This window comes from Acinonyx jubatus, chromosome D3 (assembly GCF_027475565.1).
Source record: "Acinonyx jubatus isolate Ajub_Pintada_27869175 chromosome D3, VMU_Ajub_asm_v1.0, whole genome shotgun sequence".
NCBI lineage: Eukaryota > Metazoa > Chordata > Mammalia > Carnivora > Felidae > Acinonyx > Acinonyx jubatus.
Window position 1 is genome coordinate 37,685,520 of NC_069392.1, and position 13,114 is coordinate 37,698,633.

Consider the following 13,114-nt stretch of genomic DNA (forward strand, 5'->3'; position numbering starts at 1 on the left):
TGCTTTTGTGAACATCAAAAAGGATGTGCCTAAAATTATCTATCGTTCAGAACACTGAAACGAATGTCAATTATAAAATCAACTGAAACCCTCTAGAATTTCTTTAGAATTGAACACAGCCAATGATATTATTTCTTAAATGTTTGCTACGTAATCATCACACAAGCCCAAGAGGAAGGTCCTATTCTAATTTTTAGATGTCAAATCATGCGTGCTTTTGTGAAACGCTGTTAAAGCAGGTATGATAAAGCAGCATAAGCAACTCCAAGGACATGCGGTAGTGCTGTCCCGCTTCCTATGTTTGGGTGAAGAGAAAACCCCAGGAGCGGAAGGGACTTCCCAGGTCCCCATATGCCAGACACAAGCCCAGCCACACCATCAGAAGGAACAAGACATGCTTTGAACACTAACAGAGCCATTACTTTTGCTGAACAGGGATGTTAAGAACAGTGCTGTTCTCAGAGTTCTCTGAGGAAGCTTCAAATGAAATTAAGTCCAATCTCACTACTGCCACAAAAGAGCGAGGGCCTCCAGCCCCCGAGATTTCAGAGTGTCCGGGTAAATGCGGGAGCGGGGGCACAGGTTTGGCTGGATCCACAGCTTTATGGGTGTTCCCTTTCTCCTGGGTGACTCGGGTCACCCCTCACATTCCAAATGAAAGATGGCATTTTATTCATTTGCTTTGCTAACGTTTGTCGAGCGCCTATCATTCTCCCAATACACATAAGACACCAGCAACACCAGCCAAGACACAACGTCCGAAACCTCGTGTCCGAGCCTCTGCCAGTGTGCGCGAAGGGCTAAGGTGCCCGGAACCCCCACCCTGGAGCCGTGGGCGAGCCCCGCAGGCGCAGCGCCCGACCTGCGCGCGCCCGAGGGCGGCACTGCCCCACGAACATGCACACGCACGGGAGCGCCGCGCTCCCGCGTCCCCGGCGCAGCGCCGGCGACGGGCGCGGGCGGGAGCCCAGGAGCCTGGGCGGGAGGCGGGAGCACCAGGCAGGGCGGGTGCCCGCGAGCGGCGCTCGTGCTTACGCTCCTCTGCTCGCGAAGCCCCGCCCCCGCCCCGCCCCCCCCTTCTCCCGCGCGCGGGCTCCGCGCGCCCCAAGCCGCGCGCGTGCGCGCGCGTGCGCAGGCCAGGGCCCTCCGGGGGCGGCCCCGTAGACTCCATCCTAAAGCGTCGCAAGGTCCCGGATTAACCCTTTCCTTGCAGGCCTATTTAGAGGCCCTGTCGGGTTCCGTGCCTGCGCAAGCCGGTGGCGCGCCTTCCCCCCAGCCCGCACCGCGCATGCACGGGAAGGGGGGGTGCCGGTGGGGGTGTTCACGGCCGGCTAGACATTCTGTGCTCGTGCAGGAGGAGGGCTGCTACCATCAGGGACGTGCACGATTCCCTCCCACCCCGCCCCCTCCCCAAACTCCAAAAAAAAAAAAAATTCAAAATACACTGCCACCCACCGTGCCCCCGCGCCCCGCGTCCAACCCGTCCCCGGCCTGCGTGCAGTGAGCGCGGGGAGCCCACGGCGAGTGTCTGTGGCTGTGCCAGGCTGCAGGTAAGCGCGGGCCGGGGGTGCGGAAGGGGCCCGGGCCATCCGCGAGGCGGCCGCGGGGGCGCGGGGGCGGCCGGCCGCCGGCGCGGCGGGGCGGCCCGGAAGAAGCGCGTTCTCGCCGAGCTCTGGGGCACCAGCCAGTTCCAGGATGTGCGGGCGGCCGCTGGCGGCGCGATGCGAGCGGCGCCGGGCGTGGGCCGGGGCCGGGCCGGGCGAAGGGACCGGGCGCCCTAGGGACCGCGCAGGCCGGCGAGCGGGCTCCGGTAGCGGCCGGGCGGCGGCGGCGGCGGCCCCGCGCGCGCGCTCGCCGAGTCTCGGCGGCGGAGTTCATGGCCGCCCCCGCTCGCACCGCCGCAGTGCACCGCGGTGGGGGTGGGGGTGGGGACGGCTCTGAGCCCGGCGCGGAGCGCGGCCCGCCGGGCGCCGCCCCTACGAGCCGCGGGCCCCGCCGCGCCGCCCCCAGCTGCCTGCCGCGGAGGGGGCCGGGACCCCCGCGCACGCACTCCCGGGTGCGCCCGCGGAGCTTGGAAGCCGGCCGCGCGCCGCCCCCGCCCCCGGCCGCGGGAGGGCGGGGGAGGGCCCGGCGCGAGCCGGCCGGGGAGTGCGCGGGGCGCGAGCTCCGGGCTCGCGGGGCGCGGCGCGGGGCTGCGGAGCCGGGCTGCATGCCCGCTCCCGCTCCCGCTCGCCGCCGCCGGCCCTCCCTCTTGGGCGCGGAGCCGCGGCCCCTAGCCTGCTCTGGACTGCGATTTTGAAAGGGAAAGTGGCTCTTTCACCTCCCGGCTGCGAAGCGGGGAGCTTTTGTTTGGGAAGGGATGCAAAGGGCCTTATCCGACCCCCCACCTCCCGGGCCGAAAGGAACGAGAGCGAGGCCTGAGAGGCTCCGAAGTCCTCTTGGGTCTTGCGCTTCGTTCCCTGCTTCCTCCCCATCCCGAAGTTGCGAGCTTTCAACCGGGAAGTCGCGCCGCCGCCATTGTCGCGGCTGCTCCGGGGTAGGGGAGGCGGCTGCCGCTGCTTATGTAAGTTTGACTTTGCTGGAGCCCCCGCTCCCTGCTCTCTAACGGCGGCCCAGCGCGCCAGCGGTTTGGAGAACCACAATAAAGGGGCAGCTTTGTTTGGAGGTGTAGTTGGGGCTACATCTTTCCCTGCACCTACACAAATACTGGCAACGGCCGTCTTCCAGTTTAACTCACCTGAACTTAGCAACTGGAACGTCTCAGCAGAAAGTAATGGACCTCGGCGATCTTGCGAGAGTGGGGACCAAATATCACACTGCACCCTCCATCCCACCAAATTCAGCACCGTGGTGTGTCGCCATGGGTACTGCAGGGGCACTCCTCTCCCTAGTCCCATGCACTTTTATCCCACAAGCCTTAGAGAGAGTTACAACAGTGGGAAGCGACTAGGTAGGAAGGTTTTGCGTGGCTGCCTTCCCTTGGAGATGACTGCAGGCCGAGGTACATCGAAGGGACTGGCGGAGTCCACAGCAACTCTATTAGTAATGTTGCCCAGCTCTCACGTGTGCAGATGAGAACCCCCCTGCTACTTTAGGCAGCTTAGGGGTGTGTTTGTTTTTCTGGAGAGGGAACTTTGGAGGGTTTTCATAATGTTGGTCTCTAAGTTCGGTTCTTGCACCACAATTTTTGTGGAAGAATATTGCAGCTCAGTCCTTGGTTCTATCACACCGAAGTTTGCGTGCTCACTGTTCAGTCGAGGAAAGATGTTTTTCAGAATATTCGTCTGCAGGATGGAGTCCCTATGGTAAGAGTTAAAACCCCCTAAAAGCTAGAATTTTTTCAGTCTCCCAGTAGGGATAGAGGTGAAAACACTAGGATTTCTCAATTACAACAATAAAGAGCAGTGTAGTTTCAGTGATAGGTGCACATCACATAGAAGCATGGAAAGAAGAAAGCAGCTACTGTTCTCTCTCCTCCAGGGTTAATTGTGGGGTATGGACACGTCTATGACTTTATATTGATTTTTAAAACGTACACACTATATGCTTCTATGAGCCTAGAAATAAAGGTGGAGGGCTACATGCCCAAGCAGGAAATAGTGGGGGTAGGGGATACTTACTGGCTTTTTCTGTATCTGTGTAGCTATGAACCTCTGTGCAAATCTGGGCATGGGCTTTGTTAGGACTTCCTTAGTGGTTCTCCAACCCATTCCTCTAATCCCAGTGTACCGCCCCTGCACGCCCCAAGTGCCACAGCCTTTATCTGTTCTCATTCATATCTGTTCAGAGCTGGACCTGATGCTGCCAGTCACCCTCCTCTCTGTTCCCATCCTGAAAATGGGTACATGTGCAAGTGGCAGGACGAGAAAGGAAAGTTTATTTTTTAAAATCAATTCTTGAAAATATTCTTGTTTAGAATTTGGGATGGAGGAAGGTCCTACCTTATTCTTGTTTGTCCTTTTCTCTTGTAGGACTGGCGCATCCCTGATCAGAGTTATTCTGATCTGAAGAATTTGGTGTTTGAAGCATTAAGATAATAGCCTGAGTTGTTCATGGTAACTATAACTCTGGATATTAAATCTTGAAAATCTGGTTTGGTGTTTGCTTTAAAAAACACAGTGTGTATAACGTATACGACGTATAACGTATGTGCACAGTATGATATATACACGTATCGGTTATGCATTAGAACTTGATTCTTTGGGGAGAATGCTTTGTTAAATAAAAGGAAAACAATGTTTCAAAAGAAATCATACAGAACACATTCTTTTAAAAAGATAATTCTTTAGGACGGTCTTTTGCGCCAGATGTCTCATGCCAGTTCAGAAGTTTTTTAGCTTATAAAATACAGCACTTGCCAAGCACATCCAGTCCCGATGACGCTTTCGTCCGGATGGAGGATAGATTGGCATCCAGGTGGACTGAAGACACTTATCACTGTCCTCCCAAATGCCATCTGATTGTCTGAGGGTCATATTAAACCATAACCCTCATTCAGAAGTAGCCCAAGGCCGGTGAGGAAAAAAACCCCAGAAAACAACACTAAGTGGGATGTTTTGGCAATGATATCTCTTTCTAGCTCTACGGGAGTGATGCGTCTCTTCTGTCCAGGAAGTAGAACACTGAGCGCTGTTAGTTTCACGGAATCTCTTCTGTACACGGAATTAGAGTAGACACGACCGGAGTAGAGGCTCTTGGCCTCGCACCTCTTTCTTAAACCTTGAGGTTATTTGTTGTCATTACCTCTCGTTGTCAGAAGCACAAGTTTTGGGGTAGGTTGCCTGGATTGGAGTCCCAGAACTAGAGTATTGAGCAGGTTCCTAAAGTCATGTATAAAGGGGGCGGGGGGGGGGCGGGGGGCGGGTAGAAATGCCTGTGTCCTAAGGTTATTTAATCAGTACCTTTGTGAAGGCACGCAAAGCACACAGAACAGGGTCTGGCATGTATTACGTGCCCACTCAAAGTGGCTGTTCTTATTACTAAACAAATACTTTTTAAACTGAAGATGAATAGAAGTGACAACATGGCCATCCCCAAGCTGGGATGGATATCACAGTCTTTCGTACTCCTGTTCTTGAACCACTCCTAACATTGACTTTGTGAAATTGCTAGCTACTGAAAATTCATAAGGAAATGAAAGCCCACCTGTGTTTTGTATGTGGAAAAAGTATCAGTCGTAAATCTGAAACTCTGTTTTTAACAATTCTTTTGCAGGAGTTTTTCATCAGTATGTCTGAAACCATTAAATATAATGACGACGATCATAAAACTCTGTTTCTGAAAACACTAAACGAACAACGCCTGGAAGGAGAATTCTGTGATATCGCCATTGTGGTCGAAGATGTGAAATTCCGAGCACACAGGTGTGTTCTTGCCGCCTGCAGCACCTACTTTAAAAAGCTTTTCAAGAAGCTTGAGGTTGATAGCTCTTCGGTAATAGAAATAGATTTTCTTCGTTCTGATATATTCGAAGAGGTCCTGAACTACATGTACACAGCAAAGATTTCTGTGAAAAAAGAAGATGTCAACCTAATGATGTCATCGGGTCAGATTCTTGGTATCCGGTTTTTGGATAAACTCTGTACTCAGAAGCGTGATGTCTCCAGTCCCGATGAAAACAACGGCCAGTCAAAGAGTAAGTATTGCCTCAAAATAAATCGCCCCATTGGAGATGCTGCTGACACTCAGGATGATGACGTGGAAGAAATTGGAGACCAGGATGACAGTCCTTCCGATGACACGGTAGAAGGCACCCCCCCGAGTCAGGAGGACGGCAAGTCGCCGACGACAACGCTCAGGGTTCAGGAAGCAATCTTAAAAGAGCTGGGGAGTGAGGAAGTCCGGAAGGTAAATTGCTACGGGCAGGAGGTAGAATCCATGGAGACCCCGGAATCGAAAGATTTGGGGTCCCAGACCCCTCAAGCCTTAACATTTAACGACGGAATGAGTGAAGTGAAGGATGAACAGACGCCAGGCTGGACGACAGCCGCCAGTGACATGAAGTTCGAGTACTTACTCTATGGCCACCATCGGGAGCAGATAGCCTGCCAGGCGTGCGGTAAGACATTCTCCGACGAAGGCAGGTTGAGGAAGCATGAGAAACTCCACACGGCAGACAGGCCGTTTGTCTGTGAAATGTGCACAAAAGGTTTTACCACACAGGCCCACCTGAAAGAACACCTAAAAATCCACACAGGGTACAAACCCTACAGTTGCGAGGTGTGTGGAAAATCATTCATCCGCGCCCCAGACTTAAAGAAGCACGAGAGAGTTCACAGTAACGAGAGACCTTTTGCGTGCCACATGTGTGACAAAGCCTTCAAACACAAGTCCCACCTCAAAGACCACGAACGAAGACACAGAGGGGAGAAGCCCTTTGTATGTGGCTCTTGCACCAAGGCATTTGCCAAGGCGTCTGATCTGAAAAGGCACGAGAACAATATGCACAGTGAAAGGAAGCAGGTGACCCCCAGTGCCATCCAGAGTGAGACAGAACAGTTGCAGGCAGCAGCGATGGCCGCTGAAGCCGAGCAGCAGTTGGAAACGATAGCCTGTAGCTAGAGGTGATGGGACAGGACCCCGCTTCGCCTGAGCCCTGGAGACTGAGACCGCATTGTTCGTCGTACATGAACGCCAGTCGCTGTATTTTTGTGGAAACTTACAGAGCATTGTGCTCGCTGGACTTAAGGCAGTGCTTGGTTAGGTAGTTTTAAAACTTTGCAAGGAAGTAAGGTTCCTTGGTTCCGACCAAACAGTGTCACTGTCCTGTCTGGTGTCTGGTGGTAATGTCGCCAGTAAGTCCCCCTCCCTCTTTTTTACGATTTTAATTTGAGAACTCCTGTGTCCAGTTCAGAAGTAGGAGACTTCTGTTCCATTTTTAATTCCTCTCAACACTTGCTGCGCTGGTGAGTGTATTGCACAGAGTGATAATTAAGTAAATTGATTTCCTGATCATCACGCTTATTTGTGACTTCACAGTCAAAACAGCCTTTTTAATAACTTAATAAGAGTACTTCATGTAGATGCAGAAAATACTGGTGGGTGGTTGACCAAGAACACCGCGTGGATACGAACACAAGTTCCAGAAGTGCAGAATGGCATTAGATTTGTATTCGGTTTGTTAATTTTATATCACTGGTTTTCACTATTTTTGTGGACAAATGATGGTTGCTTTGCTAAAATGTTTCTTCATTTTGATTGCCCGCACTTCCCCCAAAAGATGTAGTCACAAGTCCCGAACACAAGGCTGAGCAAACCCACAGGGATGATGGTAGTCTGGGGGCTGAGTTCTTTTTGTTCCTCTCTTTTGGGGCATTGTCACTCGGTGGCAGATGCGGTTTGTGGGGTAGACCAGTTATTAGAGGGATAGCAAAGGGGGAATAGGAACCTGCTCTCAGGGACAAGGTTTTCATGTTTGCAACAATTCCAAGATTTTCTAGATCAAAATAATTCTCAATTGATTTTTGAACTTGGATTTTTACTTAGGATCAAATTAGGACAAGAACAGGTATGCTTCTTCGGATACATGTGTGTCACTTAAGAGAATGTCATCAAGCGTTTGGGCTCTCTGCAGCACGTGATTTATAGGAGATGTAATATCGTTACTTAAATTAATAAATTGAAAATCTTTTAAGTGTGTAAATAGTGTAGAAGTGTTGGTCTTAATGTATTTCAAGTAAAAGTAGACAGCTGCACTTTTTTTTTTTTTTTGCACATTGGATTAAAATAACTTTCATAAGCAGCAAACATCAGTCTCTTTTTTAACCAATATTAAAGACTATCAGACCAAATTTTTATTTTTTTGAAGTATATTTCATCATTGGTGGTTATAGTTTTAAGTAGAATTTGGTTGCCATTTCATAGTCATAAACAGAATTATAAACACTGTTCCAGTTTTGGTGTATGCAAACTTTTTTTTTACCCATTTCTTTAGGAATATATTGAAATGCCAAAATAGTTTGAATTATGTTCTGTAATAAAGTATTAGTCAATTATTTTAGAATGTACAATTTTAGGAAAATGTCATTTTTCAAAGTTTATTTTTGATTCCTAGAACTTTTTTCCTCAAGATACATTAAAGTAATTTCATTTCATACTTGTTGCATTAACACCTGTAATTGCTGTTACAGGAGAAATTTCATTTTTTCACTTGATGCATATGTTGTGCCCAAGATCATAGGATGGAGATGCTACCTTTTAAAGAAAGTTATTTATTGGTAAAATGTTTAGTTTAAAATTAATTTAATCTTCTTTCTTAAAAGTCGTTTATTCTGTCCTCAAAGTAGTCTTGTCACTGTGTTTCTATGCTGTTAGTGGAAGGGGAACTGATTGGCGCTCCTTGGCTGTTTTAACCAAAGCAGAGGAAAAATAATTTAACGTCTTGTCGATAGCTACTACAACAAACCATTTTTGGGGGCTTCATTTTTGTATATAAAAGAAAATATACTTCTGTTATTCCTGTTTTCATTTTTTTCATAGCAACGTTTCACACATCCAGCTTTCTGCCGAAGCACATGTTCTATGCTATCTTCATCATGGTTTTACACAGAGTTGCAAGTGAAACACATGGTGTTGATCCTCAGTGAAACCAGAGTCTCGGTGGTACCCCAAAACTTAATTTTCAGCACTTGATTTGTATTATGCACATACCTATCATCTGTCCACTTTTGCATGAGAAATGAATTTGTGGTTTACCGTGGCTAACACCGGTTACGGGGTCTGTATGTGTGCTAGCATGCATGGTCCCTTTGTTTTTTGGTGGCAGCAAAGTCATGACGTGGAACCTTTCCTGTTCTCTGGTCTTTCAGACTGCCTCTCCCACCCAGCTAACTTGAGTGGTCCCCTGGATGGTGAAGCCTTCATGTTAGACCTCCAATCACAGGGCGTTAATTCTGAAATATGCTGACCCTGAATCTGCGATGTGAGAGGAAAGGAGATTCTAAATGTTAATGTTACTACCTTTACATTATCTGAAAGTCAGCTACTTTTTTCCTTTTGTACAAAGAAAATGTCTGTAGGCTTGATTTTAACTTTTATGCCAAGGTGCAGTATATTGGCAGTGACAGAGAATTTTAGGAAATCTGAATTTTAGGTCATGGCCTGTTGATTAACTTCATGAATTTGGGATTGTTAGAAATCACAGAAGTTACCATCAAGTGAGCCAGATGCTAACAAATTCCTACTATTTTGTTGAAGAAAAAATCGAGGTGCACATTTATGCAGTCTCCAGTTCAATGGATTATGTTGTCCAAGGATAGCCGAGTCACTGGGAACCTGGAATTCATTTTCCTGAGTGATGCTGTTAGTGGTGACCAGTTCCCGGAGCAGCCATGAAAGCCTTCCCTGTAAGTGTGTCATAGGACTGGTATAATGTAAGGAGTTGAGGCTTCCAGGGAAGTGAATAATGGAGAACTCTCACTTTCCTGTCATTTACCTTGAACCTCTACCTCCCTTTTCTCCGACGCCCAAACCTCCAACCCCCTCCCCACCGCCATGAATGGGAGACAAGACGGCAGGCTGGAGGCAAGGTGACCACTGACCACCATCGCAGAGGTGAGGGCCTTAGGTCATTCTGCGTCATTCTCATACTTAATGAGCACTTTAGTGATTGGCAGCTCCCCACCCCCCTCATGATACACTGCCATTTTGAGATAGCCCTAACTGCTCATTGTTTTCTTGAATTTTGTCTTCATTGTAGCATACCCCCTTGTGACTGGGAATTTCTGCCTCTTGAAGCTATACACACTAAGTTTAATTCTTCATCTCTTTGATGACCCGAGATGTGTAAGGTAGTGTATCATTCATTGAACATCTGTTGAGCATCGTGTATGAGGCCCTGGGCTGGACCCTGGAGATACAAAGGCCGAAGAAATGTGGCTCCTGCCTAGCAGACTGTGCTTCCTTTCTCAGTCTTAAGTGTTCTTTTTTAAAAAATGAAGATGCCATTTGACCATCACCTATTATCCATGATTCCTTAAAGGTTGCCATGCTAATTTTATGTCAGGGCTTCTAGATGTAACTTCTCTGGGTTATGACAGTTTTCAGCAGTTGTGTATGTTCATGATCTCTTCAAGAGAGATCATGAAAATTAGCAATATTCATGCAAATTTTTTCATCCTGATAAGGAAATGTGGTTTAGTGGAAAGACTTTTGGAAGCAAACTTGAATTGGATCCTGGTTCTGCTTAGAAATTAGATGGTGTAAATTTAGGCAAGTTCTTAACTGCCCTGAGCCTTAATTTAGTTTTGCCATTTCTAAAATAGGGATGGGGATTTCTGGTATACTGATATACTTTAGTCTTACTTTGTAGAAAGAATTTTATGTAAGATTAATGGAAATATTCTCAAAAGAAGAGCAAAGTGATTGAGTAAACTGGAATTCTGAAACTAAAAGGAAGACCAAGATTCCTGGGGTTGTGTCTTTGGGGGAGAAGGCTACACATCACCCTGGAACTCATACAGACTAGGAAGGAAAAGGTCGAGTGTCGTCTGAAATACGCTCAGTTTTAGAAAAGCAAATGTCAACACACTAGAAAACAAAAAATGAAGGCATATCACATGTGACGATTATATGTGATAACCAATATGAAATATCTAGCCTAGCCCCTACTGCTTTTTAGCTGCCCTGTAAATGTTCCCTTCTTCCCAAAGGACGTCCTCATCAGAGAAGTAGAAGCAAAATTGAAGTTCTCTTTTGGCTGACATCTGTCAGGTCTATAATCTTGAGCCCCAAGCTGTAGGCCTAAGCCTCACTTAGTCTTCTAAATTGGAAGTGTCTCCAGATGCGCTTCTGTAAGCTCCAGTCCCTTCATGGCTCGCTCGTGTCTTCATTTTAGAGTTGTCTTTGGTCTTGTAATCTCCCCTCATTCATGTGGATCCTTGGATTGTGGCCAAGTGTAAACCCTGGCCTCTGGATGGCTCCTTGCTTTCTGGGGGGCGTATCTGATGGCAGGGTCCAAGCTGAAATTTGGAGAGCTGGCTCTCGAGTTTGAAATCACTTAATTTGTTTTAATTTTATTTTTAAGTAAGCTTGATGCCCAACGTGGGGCTTAGAGATCCAGAGTCGCATGCTCCACCAGGCACTCTGAAATCACTTTATTTAATGTGTTGATTAAAGTGTATAGGTCAACAAATGCTTATTGAATGCCTTGTGTGTGCCGGGCACCGGAGCGGGCGCTAGGCATACAACAGCACTGACCCTATTCCCGCATCACAGCTCACTCTTCAGGGGCGGGTTAAATGATTGCCTTTCTAAGTTTTATAGAATGTTACAAAGATTTACAAATAATTATCACACATATACAAAGTGCTTTTTAAAAAAAGTCTGTGATATGTATTTTAATCCAGTTCTAGAACACACTTCAGAGAGTAATTAAGGGTTTTAGATAGTCACGAAATGTGTGGTTACCAAAAGGAGCATTCTCGAATGACTTTTTTGAATACACACTGGAAACGTATACTTGTTAAATATTACCATTTCCATGGAATGGTTCTCATTTTATCTCACTGGCAAATTTGGAAAGAGGAATGGTAATATGAGACTAAGTATGGTATATTTCTTAAAAATAATGGATCCTGACATCAAGAAAGGGTACTGATAGAAAGAAAATTAGAAGTATAAAAGAACAATAATCTGGGCTTCTAGCAGCTTTTAACAAGTATATTAATAACTCAGAAGGTCGTAGTGAAGGGAGCTCATTGAGCAATACAGAATATGTTCAGCAGCAGCTCTGAAATGACAACACAGTCAGTAGGCATTCCCTTAGAGCCCACCAACAAGTTAAGGATGACGATGTGCAAAGCATAGGATAGCAAGTCAGCTAATGGAAACCGGAATAGAAAAGGTATTTCTTCTGTTGGTTTCAGATCACCATGAGATAGCCCATCATTCTGATGGAGTTCTGCAAAAGCATCTTCTGTTATTAAACTTATTGGGAATGTAGTCATTTTCTGTTTTCAATCAGAGGGAAGAAGCCTCAGATGGATGATTTCTTTTTTTTTTCTTTTGTAATTTTTAATTATTTATTTTTTTTATATGAAATTTATTGTCAAATTGGTTTCCATACAACACCCAGTGCTCATCCCAACAGGTGGCCTCCTCAGTGCCCGTCACCCACTTTCCCCTCCCCCCCAACCCCCATCAACCCTCAGTTTGTTCTTAGTATTTAAGAGTCTCTTATGGTTTGTCTCCTTCCCTCACTGTAACTTTTTTTTTCCCCCTTCCAGTCCCCCCTGGTCTTCTGTTGAGTTTCTCAGGATCCATATATGAGTGAAAACATATCGTATCTGTCTTTCTCTGCCTGACTTATTTCATGTAGCATAACACTCTCCAGTTCCATCCATGTTGCTACAAGTGGCCAGATTTGATTCTTTCTCATTGCCAAATAGTATTACATGGTACATATAAACCACAATTTCTTTATCCATTCATCAGTTGATGGACATTTAGGCTCTTTCCGTAATTTGGCTATTGTTGAAAGTGCTGCTATAAACATTGGGGTACAAGTGCCCCTATGCATCAGCACTCCTGTATCCCTCAGGTAAATTCCTAGCAGTGCTATTGCTGGGTCATAGGGTAGATCTATTTTTAATTTTTTCAGGAACCTCCACACTGTTCTCCAGAGCGGCTGCACCAGTTTGCATTCCCACCAACAGTGCAAGAAGGTTCCCGTTTCTCCACCTCCTCCAGCATCTATAGTCTCCTGATTTGTTCATTTTAGCCACTCTGACTGGCGTGAGGTGGTATCTGAGTGTGGTTTTGATTTGTATTTCCCTGATGAGGAGTGACGTTGAGCATCTTTTCGTGTGCCCGTTGGCCGTCTGGATGTCTTCTTTAGAAAACTGGCTATTCATGTCTTCTGCCTATTTCTTCACTGAATTATTTGTTTTTCAGGTGTGGAGTTTGGTGAGTTCTTTGTAGATTTTGGATACTAGCCCTTTGTCCGATATGTCATTTGCAAATATCTTTTCCCATTCCATCGGTTGCCTTTGCAGTGCAGAAGCTTTTTATCTTGATGATGTCCCAATAGTTCATTTTTGCTTTTAATTTCCTTGCCTTCAGAGATGTGTCAAGTAAGAAATTGCTGCGGCTGAGGTCAGCGAGGTTTTTTCCTGCT

The 13,114-nt window shown here is 46.9% G+C and overlaps 1 protein-coding gene across 4 annotated transcripts; it reads left to right on the forward strand.

Annotated features, from left to right (window-relative positions):
* Positions 1-1,409: 1,409 nt before the first annotated feature.
* Positions 1,410-8,454, forward strand: ZBTB14 (zinc finger and BTB domain containing 14). 4 transcript variants are annotated; one of them, XM_027068575.2, is made up of 3 exons: positions 1,410-1,550; positions 3,972-4,055; positions 5,215-8,454. In XM_027068575.2, the coding sequence occupies exons 2-3, from the start codon at positions 4,053-4,055 to the stop codon at positions 6,559-6,561; spliced, it is 1,350 nt and encodes a 449-aa protein (XP_026924376.1). In that variant the 5' UTR covers positions 1,410-1,550; positions 3,972-4,052; the 3' UTR covers positions 6,562-8,454. The 4 variants fall into 4 exon arrangements, with proteins under 4 accessions (XP_026924376.1, XP_053061961.1, XP_014942018.1 ...); XM_053205986.1 differs by having other exon boundaries at positions 1,413-1,550; positions 3,788-4,055; XM_015086532.3 differs by lacking the exon at positions 1,410-1,550 and adding an exon at positions 3,168-3,305.
* Positions 8,455-13,114: the final 4,660 nt, after the last annotated feature.